Source organism: Tympanuchus pallidicinctus, unplaced genomic scaffold, assembly GCF_026119805.1.
Source record: "Tympanuchus pallidicinctus isolate F22 unplaced genomic scaffold, pur_lepc_1.0 scaffold22, whole genome shotgun sequence".
In the NCBI taxonomy this organism is placed as follows: Eukaryota; Metazoa; Chordata; class Aves; order Galliformes; family Phasianidae; genus Tympanuchus; species Tympanuchus pallidicinctus.
This window is the reverse complement of record NW_026294739.1, coordinates 18,819,862-18,830,395: the sequence shown is the minus strand read 5'-3', so window position 1 is coordinate 18,830,395 and position 10,534 is coordinate 18,819,862. Positions and strand designations below refer to the sequence as shown.

Here is a 10,534-nt window from a genome sequence, read left to right as displayed (position 1 = left end):
AGAGCACCTGTGTGCCTGCACACGTGATACTGAAACCTAGGAAATAGAAGTTCAAGTTTTCCGTTTGCAGGATTGCTTGGAAACGCCACTGCTTTATTCATCTTTTTTTCCCTGGAGGTCAGCAGCAATCTGCTTTTTGCTCTTTCAGTGCTGAATTTCCTCTACTGAAAGTTAAAAGGGAGAGCTGCAAGTTAATGCTGTTGTGGAGATGGACTGTTTCTATCTACACTTTCCATAATACCTCAGGCTCATTAAAACAGGGTTGTTTATTTCAAGAAGTCCAGTGTTCTCTTCCTGTGCGTTCTACTTCAGCATATTCCCTCTCCTAGGAAAACCCCAACTCAGACCCACCCTTTTACTTTTGATGGCTCTGGGCCTTTTCCCACTGCTCTGCACCCCATGACAGGTTGTGGCTACAGACACCACAACAAGCAGGAACGAGACCAAGCCAAGTGTTTCAGCACGCCATGCTCCGTTGTATTTTCAGTCCTTTAATACACCTTCATTTACCATACACAGAGTGGAGAGGAAAGCAATAATCAGCAGAAACAAGGGTACAAACTGGGTTCCAGCAGCCTTCACAGAAGGGATAGTGGGTGCTCACGGAGGCAGGGGTGTGGGACCTGCGCTCAACCCGCAGTGGGAGCTCTCACACAGGGGACAGGTTTCGCCAGAGAGACGATACAGAAAAAAACATTCCAGGAACTGTGACTTTTGACAACGCTTTTCTCTTTTCCCGAGGGTCAGGAAAAAGTCAGTACATCAGAATTATTTACATCGAGGACGGAACAGCGGGAGGTTAAAAACAGAATAATCAAAGATACGAAAGTACAAGAAGAAAGCAGGCAGGAATAGAAAAAGAAAAACCCATACAGAATCACTGCATTCAGTGGTCTGATGTAGTCAGTGTGTGTTCCATTTGATTCACTGGCACAGCACGGTGCTCCTGGTTTCGCCCCCATCCTGCTCCCAGCAGGACCCCAGCTGTGCAGCAGGGAGTGCCTGCTGGGGACCGTTTGCAGAATGAGTTCCATAAAACACGAGCATGCATTGAAACATCCACTGCTCGCTCCTGCAGCATCTCTTCTGCTGGCAGTGCAGAGCAGCAATAGGGGACCAGGGCAGGGCAGTGGGACTGGTCTCCACACATTAGGAGGAGAAGGAAACATTCATTTAAAGGGCCATCCAGATATCTTCTCATGGACCATAGATGCAGCTGCTGGGTATAGACTGAAATCCCCAGCCAACAAGTGCAAACCACTGCAATGATAACAACACACCAAGCCCAAGTCTGATTGTGCATGGATTTAAGGAACAACGGCATTGTGCACCATCACTGTCAGCCTGGAAAAACCCACGCTGAGGACTTGCTAGCCTGGTGCCTCTGTGAACACAATGGCCAGATGCAGACAAGTCAGAGCACAGATCTGTGCCTCCCAGCTGCAAGCTGAGACCAGCAACCAAAGCACTGGGTGTTTGACGTTCCTGTTGGCAACATTCTTAGCATATGATGCCATCTTCTCCCTCAAGTTTTTAAACCAGGTGCCAATTCTACTGTGAAACGTTTATCCAGTCCAACATCCATACAACAATACACATACATTTTTAAATATTAGAATTTTTTCTAAAAATCATGAAGATACGATAAGGAGCGTGGGTTCCCGAAGTGGCATCTATTAAGGAATAAATTATAAAAGAAAAATAAAAAGTAAGTGTCATACTTGGTTAAGCTGCAAAATAAAGCCTAAGCCTGGGAGAAACCTCTCCCCTTTCATTCAGTTCTAATGAGCAAACGTCACAAGAAACAGTGCATGTTTCCAGGCTTGCTAGTGCTTGAACCCACATCCCACGTTACAGTTTGTACATCTGCGAGCAATCCTTTGCAGTTGGAAGGTCCGAAAAGCCAAACTGCTCTGGTACTAAGGCCTAAGAAGTTATGATTGTTCAGTTGCAGATGTTGACTATCTCAAGGTCTTCAACCTCGCAGGGTTCTTAATATAAGAAATAAAGCTTCAGCTGTCTCTGAGCAGAGCCAAATAGCCCGGGTATGGCCAGCTATGGTGCAGATGAGTGGAGTGTATAATGCTGCTCAGGTGTGCAGAGCTGTTTTCCACTAACACCAACAGCTATGAAGCCCCAATAGTTTGCTTCCACCTTAAGGACAATATAATTTAATGATTATAACTATCTTTGCTAATAAGAGAATGGGGACAGTAAGAGCACTTGGAAGCTGACAGCCTTACATTTCTTCAAGGTTCATGCATACAGGCAGTGGGGGTTGAGCCTTTTCAACTATGACTGCCAATCTCTGTGACTTGCAATGGCTCTGACAGGCTGTCATTGTTTGAAGTTAGCAGCTTTGTTCCAACTAAATCAGCTAAAAACATCTCAAGAGATAAAAGCTCTGAACCAGCACTGACATAGGATAACAAGACACCTTTGATCTCTTCTGATTGCCAACAGTTGATGCATGGCACCTTGCTCTGGCTCTGCGAGGCGGGGGGGACCCCAGGTTGATTTTTTTTTTAAGGTTAAAAAACAAGAGAACAGAGTTATCTGCTAGCAGCACGCCAGCCAAAAGCATCAACGTCTTGGACCAAAGATTATCATCAAACTACTGCACATGCACTTGCACCTGGCTGATCAGACCACAAGTACACCAAACAGAACAGAGAAATTTGCAATTCCATCTACAAAGAGAGTGTAAAGCAAAGAGAACTGCAGGACATGGCTGAAATGTGATTTGCACAGGGAATGTTGGTGTTCACCTCTTGTGCAAGCAATGCTGTGCAGAGTGACCTGGTGCCTATTTACAGTTCTGAAGACAGAGCAAACAATCAGCTAGAAAGTGATGCCAGCCACACGGCTGGGAATAGGCAGAAGACCACTCCAATTCTTTTCCAGTTAAAAACAGGTGAGACTGTTGGAAGAGCTAAGAAAAGTAAAATGAAACTTGCTAATGAACTAAATTATAAAACAGATCACCTGGGCTTTTGACTTAGCAGCTTTGGGCACGCGGAGCAACGCAGGTCACACCACTGAGTCCCAGCCCTCGTGCAGCAGAGGACCTCAGCCTTCCACCTCTGCAGCTCTTGCTGCCTGTTTCCTGCAGGATGTTTTTAGTGTTTGATACAGGAAGCTCCTCTCTCAAGGCTGCAGCTGGGCTTGAAATTAGGAGACACAGTTTGTCGCGGGACAGAGGATGGCACAGAAACTGGGCTAGCACCTACCAGACCACGTCCTAGCCCAGGAGCTGCCCTGTTTTGCTCAAGGATGTTAGATCAAATTGCTGCTTCACTGCACTGTGAGATACAGAACAGCTTGGGAATCGAGTTTTCCTTGGAAGGATGTGTTTGGAACAACTGAGCTCAGGCTCAAAACTGGTCTAAAAACAAAGAAGATCAGAGAACAGGTTTTACTGAATTCTCCCCTTTCCTTGTGTTTACCCCATCTACAGGGTGATGTGTCTGCTCAGTCTGAGCACAGCCTGCTCCACCTCTGGCTTCATGGCCTTTACCTCTTAAATAGGGAGCAAAAAAAGGAATGGAAATGTCTGCCTATAGAATGTGATATAATTGCATGAGTGAAGTACACAGAGCATAATGTTCAGTTTGGCTCATGCAAGCTTACAAGTAGCTGTTCCCCATCACACTTAGTGCCTCATCTGCCTTCAGCTCCAGAGACATAAGGCTTTAGTTTAAAACTTGGACAAAGCTTTCACGTGCCTTTTAAACAAAGTGATGTGCTGTATTTCTGCAAAGGACAGAAAGCTGCCGATTGCCAGCACCTTCATCTCCATGGAGGCTGCCCTTTGCCAGCACCCACACAGCACCATGTTGCACATAGGAATGCTGATTGCTCTAGCCACAGGAAAAACAGTATTTTTCCTCCCCTAGAGGGAAGAAGAGACCAAACTACTGATTCTGACAACAGATTGTGTGTTTCCAACTACGAGATGCAACATTCACACTTGGCAAGCAGTGATGGTTGGGCAGCACCTCCTGCAGTGACAGAGCTGCTCACAGGGCTCTGATGGTGCCCAAGATGAGGTGAGGGTCTGTGCTAAGCCACCGTGTGGCCAGAGCCTGAGGAGGCTCCCACAGCACGTGTACAATCACAGCACACAGCTGGCAGTAGTAACAACAGCAGTTAGGATTTGTTCCCTGTCGTAGGAAGTGGCATGCATCCTCTAGGTGCTCAGAATGTGCCTTAAGAAGTAACTCCTTCAGAGCTGAAACTTCTTATTTGTCATGAATTCCGAGTCTTTCTGCTCCTCTCCTTTCTAGTGTTGATTTGCTTGAAGTTCCTCCACCAACATCCTTGAGAAAGGCACATTAACTTGGTGGAGATCTTTCTCGCTTCCCTTTGCGATGAACAGCTTTCAGAAATCACATATTGTTCATTCAGAGAACCAAACTTTAAAATGTAAAGCAGCTTGCATCTCCTTAAGTCCAAACCTCCATGGGTACCATGGACTCCTTTGTTCCAACAGAGGGAAGCAAGTACTCTTCCTCCAGGAAACGGAAGGGGAATTGTACCAGAAACCCACGAATCTTTTTCAATTCTTCAGCTGCTTTCACAGGATCATCATTTGCTAATATTGGTTTGTTGATGAAATCACGCAGCTGGGCTAAGTTATTCACCTGGTCACTGGGAAGGCATCGGAACACCTGAGAGGAACAGAGGGAAGTGGCAAGTCAGCATGGGGAAATACAATGAGGTGGATTTCATGAGAAAGATAAAAATACTGAACAGATATTCCTCTGGATGGCAGCAGTTTAAAAAACAGCTTGGAGACGGCCAACCAGAAGCAAGCACACTGGAGCGATGTGAGGATGCTCCAGTTTCTTGCTCCCAGCAATGGCATTTTAGTGATAATGTTCATTCATTCAGAACATCTGACCGACTCCAGGAGCTCACCCTGCTGCCCCGGCCCTCCCACCTGCAATAGGTCAAGGCATCACCTTATCAAAGATGGTGGCATTGCGAGCTGCCGTGGAGATCCACACCTCCTTAAAGAACCGTTCACAGACGGGATCCTGGTGGTCCGGATTGAGATCGGAGCCGCCGAGGACAACCCTGAGCCAAGAAGAGGAAGGGATCGATACCTGCTCAAGCCAAGTCCTGGCACTCCCACTCTTGGAAACACCAGCAAAGGTACCTGTCCCAAACACACAAGTCCCCAAGTGTCCTTGGGACTTGTCAAAAGGCAGAACGCCTTCCTGCTGCCACAATCCCTCAGCCTTACTGCTGCCTGATTTTCGCCCTTTCTTCTGCGCAGTAACTGTCCAGGTGGGAAATAGGGGGGTGAAGAAAGGAAAAGGAAAGAGGTCTTACTGAAAAACCAACTGTGTTGTCAGCCAGATGGTTGCTCTGAGTGAACCAACTTTCATTAGAAAGAGACACCACCACCCAAAATTGAGACAGTATGAAAACAGTATCCAGAGGAAAACATCACTGTCTTATTTATCCTGGAGAATCCCCTGAGCAAAATGCTCTGTAAGTCAAGCTGCCAGCTGAGAACAGGGACAGCAGGAGGAAGACTAACTCTGGTAAGCAGCAGCCAAACTCTGGGCTAGAGCCAGGCCCAGCAGCGCTCAATCTGACACAGCAGCAGCTTGTTGGGTTTCTCAGCTTTTGAGCCTGAGCCTGCACGGTCCCCATGCCCTACCTGAAGCAGCGCAGCCGGAGGGACTGGGCGAATCGCCCAGCGCTGTACTCCTCCCCATCCATCACCGAGGGCACGGTCTCTGTGTCCTGCACAATGATGGCTACTTCGCTGTCCCGCTTGCCCAGCATGCTGCGGTCGTTGATGTTGGCAGAGCCTGAGAGGGAACGGGCAACGTCACGTACGTGATAAAGCACAAACACAGCACCAAGGGAAAGGTTCCTCCTGGGAAGGTGGAGGGCTGGACTGAGTTAATCCTGATTATTTTTGAAAGGGGAGAAAGGCCAATGCTACTTCATGAGCATGGGAAGGCAAGGAGCACAAACCTCACCAGGAGCCATTTGAGGCAAGGGCTCTGAGGGAGGGCAGAGTTTCGACTCTTGTAAAATCTGCTATGGAATTGTTCTCTTTGCTGATATAACAGATCAGAAAGGGCTTTGTTAAAGAAACAGGTTCCAATTCTGAGATTCTGTTGCAATGTGCAATTCAGAACCTGAGGTCTCTTGTCTTTGCTTCACACTCTCATAATAAATATGGTAACAGAGACGGATGAAATGCTCTCTCTTATTTGTTATAACCTATTTCCCCACTCCTAGGAAACAGAGCTGATAAATGACACATGTTGTCCAAACCATCCAAATTTCACGGCACATTCTGTTCTTTAAGGAACAGATGACAAGTCTCACAAGTCCTCCTGCTAGAGCCGAGCCTGATACAAGACAGATGGACAATATTCCCTGCACTGGGATTCTCATAACTGCTACACAGAGATTTAAAGCTGTTTTAAAAAAGCAAATTAAATGACAGCTTTCCAAACCCTTTTTTCCCTCCTACCTGTCCTCCTGATGAATTTATGCGTTTGTATTTTAACAGTAAAGTATTTCATAGGGAAGAACTCCCAGCACAGAGAAGCATGCAGCATCACAGCCCACACTGGGTGCAGGGCAGAAGCTGAGGGCAGAATCCCTGCTCACCAATTATGACCGTGTTGTCATCGGCAATCAGCAGCTTGCTGTGGACATAGATGAGCTCAGTGACCAGTTTTCCTTCCAACTCTGCATACGTTCGGAGCCCACAGAAGGAAATGTAATTGATCCACTTATCTCCAACTGAGAATGAAGAGAGAACAAAACCAATGGGCTGAGAAAAATAAGAAAAAATTCTCTTTACGTAAAGCCCCGTATGAACAGCACTGCTTACTTTAACATCTTGCGCTACAAAAGCACACAAGCAGGGATTTGAAGTGTGTTTATTTAAAAATGGACATTAAGGCCACCTGGGGGCTCTCTGCTCTGCTGCCTGCTCAGACATTCCACTTTGGTGAAAGGTGACCCAAATCCCCCTCTCACAGCAGGAAAATATTCCCAGCTTACATGGGAACCTTAAAAAATCACCAGACCCCATGCTTGCCTTTCTGCAGAAAGGCTATAAGCAGGTGCTTTGCCCATGCATGGTACTGAAAACACGTCCCAGTGTCACTGCCTGCAGCACGGATTTGCGCAGAGCACCAGAACTAACAAGTGTTTGGGATTCCTCTCATGATTACAACACATGCAAGCAGCTGGAACTGTGCTGTGCTCCTCCCTGGGGTCCTTCCATCCTCCAGAACAGGGCTGCATTCAGATGCAAGGCTGAAGGCAGCCAAGGCTCACACAACCTCTGGGTTGCTTGGAAGCTGCAGAGGCTGAGGTCGCTCATGATGCTTCAGCCCAAACCCGATCCCTTGCCCACACCAGCAAGAAGTGAGCTGTGTGCAGCCAGGAGCTGCAGATAGGGCCTTGCTGCCTAATGTTTTGCAGCAAGGCTTTTGGTATGCCTGTCCCCACTGCCTGGGGTTTGCACAGCAGTAGCTCTTCCAAGCGTAATGCAACTTGGAAAACATGAGCTTCAGCTTACAGAACTGTAAGGGTTGGAAGGGACCTCCAGAGATCATCGAGTCCAACCCCCCTGCCAAAGCAGGTTCAAGATCCATCTGTCTAACAGCAGCATCTCATGGCCATGTAGGAAAGGAATACAGCTTTTACCTTCTGACTTCAGCTGGCTCAGGATTGAATTTTCTCCTCGGCACATGGTCCTGGAAAGGAGTTAAGCAGCTCTGAGTGCCACAGCAGCTCAAGGCAATAGCATGCACTGACGCAAGGTAAATTGCAAACACAGCTGCCTTTTAAATACCCCACGCAAACAGAAGAAACGTGTGCACATTTTGCCATACAAATGAAAAACTATCAAGAACTGCTCATTTCCTATTAAAAAAAAAAATAATAAATTATGCCACTCCATGTTTAAGATAAAATTCTTTACTCAGGGGGACACGAGGCCCTGGCACTACTGCCACAGAGCTGTGGGTGCCCATCCCTGGGGGTGCTCAAGGTCATGGATGGATCCTGGTGGGGGTGTCACCAAACCTGTACCAGTCCCATGGCAGTGGTTGGGGCTGGGTGGGGCTGTAAGGTCCCTTCCAACTCAACTCAATCTGACTCTAGGACCTCCCTCTGCGGTGTGTGCCCTGCTCACAGCACAGCACTGCAGCGGAAGCAATGGGGTCTCATCATGGTGCAGTTTTGGGTGGCCCCCAGCACACAGTACCTGTAGTTGAAGTGCATGATGGCCTGCAGCGCGTTGCCTCCCCCTGTCGAGATGTCACCCTCGAAGCCAGGCAGCAGTGGGATCACCACATACACTCGGTAACGCTTGTTTTCCCTGCAACAACACATTTGAGGAAAATATCAGCCTGCAAGTCTTCCTGCTTAGCCTTCTGTTGGTTTCTGTCCACAAAGCCATTACACAAATTTGAAGGGAGCAAAGTATGAAATGTACTTCCAGGTTCAGATCTTCTCTACCTGCCATCGGCAGTTTATGCTCAGATTTTCTTTGCAGACTGTGTGGCACTGTGAAAGTTTGCACAGCCCAAAGTCCCTTTGCAAGTGGTACAAAGCAGCTCTGCAGGCTCTGCTGTTGGGCACTACTACAGGCAGAAACCCAACATCTAACGAGAAGTGCCTGCTCCATTCCGACCTGAGGAAGTCAGAAATGCCAGAAAAGATGGGAAAAGCTCAGGGAACAAGCAGAACACTGGCCATTCAAAAAGGTAAATGGAGCTATAAAGTTTTAGACAAAGAAGATCTGAGTTTATTTAATTTCCATCAGTGCTTCTCTATAGCTGTACGTGGAAAAACAGCACGTGAAAGAAAGTGTAAGAAGCTTTCTGGCCCAGCAACGCAGGGATGCTCTTTTGTACTATGACATACACAGATCTTCAGGATAAGTTCCAAAAGATCAACATTAAGCAAGGATGCCCAAGATCAGAACAAAAAACCAAGCCTCTACCTGTGGAACTCAAGTTAGCATGGGGTCAGGCATCTCATGTAAAAGGAGCATCTTGTAACTGGATTGTGTCCATCCCAGCACAAACCACAGCTCCTTGCAATGGGCTGTAAGTATTCTCCAGCACTTATCAGAAAGAGAGCCTCCATCAATAGCTGAACCCTGCAGTCAAATTCTCAAAATGTGTTTGCATCCCCAATTCAAAAGCAATCCTCTCTACAGATAGTTCAAACAAGCCAGGCCTCCCAGTTTAACCTTTTCATCCATCAGCTTGTCCTCCCTACAGACCAGGACTGGCTGCCTATACACAAAGGTGGGACCTCTGGGAAGCAAGTTTTTCAAACAAATTACATCGTTAAATATACACACGCATCAGAGTAAGTCCAAAAAACCATTTCCTGCTAGCACAGAAACCACTGAAGAGTCTCACGGCTGTAAAAGCACGTAGATGTTTGACCACATAGGCGTTGCGAAGAAGAGCAACTGCACAGTCGTGTCCATTATGATATTATTTTGAAGCACGCTGCATAAATGCAGCTGGCAGACTGTGACTGCCTTGTTAAGAGGAGGTTACCTGTGAGCTTTGAGAATCCTCTGAGCAATCGCATCGCCGATCTTGTTCCAGACAACTTTGTCGTCAGCACAGCTAATAAAAAACTGGTTCTGCGGGAAGAGCAAGCACAACTACTGTCACATAATGCCAGACATGAGCAAAAAAATAAAATAAAATAAAATACAAGCATGCTTTCTTGCAGATCAGTTCCTAAAAGACTGCCCTCCTGATGGCTGCCAGCCATGCCTCCCCTCGTTCCACTCACCTCGATGTAGATGTAGTGCTTGCTGTTCTCTATCACGCTGACATAGGCGCTGTGGATGGACTCCTCGTGGTACTTGATGCCAGCCGACCAGTCTGCAGCAGAGCGGATCACCTGGAAGCACAGACCAACACTTTGCCTCTGCCCCAGCAGTGCTGCGTTGTCCGAAAGGCACTGCTGCCCTTCAGGATCAGACTAGGAAAGGCAGTAACTGCAGCACTCCCCATTCATACTGCATTTGTAATACGGGGAAAGGAGGCTCGAGAATAGCATTAATGCTTAGTAATGTTTTGATGCCCCGTCCCATTGCTGTTACTCTGCCAGCTGAGTAGCTCTACACCAATTCCTAGGAGCACAGAACTCTCATTCTTGCTCAAGTTCTTACAAGAAACTGTTTTTTAAACAACCTGACTTTCCAAGCTTTAGGAGTGCACACCCAATCAGCGACCTCTCCGGTAAAGCTGAGGTCTCCAGTGAGGTCAGTGCATTTTCCTACAGCTGGGCAGCATGTAATTACATGGCCAGCCTGATAATGCTGGTCACAGCCTTGTCATGTGCACCTGAGGTCATTTATTTCTTCAGCCAAATTCTTGCAAAAGTAAGAATTTGAGATGAGATGACTTTTAAGATTCATAGCAGTTCAACTGTCCAAACTTCTTTCTTTGCTTTTTATTTTTTTCCTGGATATCCACTTTTAAAGCAGATACTGCAAGATCCCCAGGGCACA

The 10,534-nt window shown here is 47.1% G+C and overlaps 1 protein-coding gene across 2 annotated transcripts in view; it reads right to left on the bottom strand.

Annotated features, from left to right (window-relative positions):
* Positions 1 to 455: 455 nt before the first annotated feature.
* Positions 456 to 10,534, bottom strand: part of PLD1 (phospholipase D1) — a 46,517-nt gene continuing 36,438 nt past the window's right edge. For both annotated transcript variants that reach the window (XM_052685768.1, XM_052685767.1), the window contains exons 19-26: positions 9,811 to 9,921; positions 9,567 to 9,655; positions 8,255 to 8,368; positions 7,693 to 7,742; positions 6,643 to 6,777; positions 5,672 to 5,825; positions 4,965 to 5,079; positions 456 to 4,670 (exon numbers count right to left, since the gene is read on the bottom strand). In XM_052685768.1, coding sequence (XP_052541728.1) covers positions 4,446 to 4,670; positions 4,965 to 5,079; positions 5,672 to 5,825; positions 6,643 to 6,777; positions 7,693 to 7,742; positions 8,255 to 8,368; positions 9,567 to 9,655; positions 9,811 to 9,921 — 993 coding nt within the window. In that variant the 3' untranslated portion in view covers positions 456 to 4,445. The remainder of the gene's footprint in view (positions 4,671 to 4,964; positions 5,080 to 5,671; positions 5,826 to 6,642; positions 6,778 to 7,692; positions 7,743 to 8,254; positions 8,369 to 9,566; positions 9,656 to 9,810; positions 9,922 to 10,534) is intronic.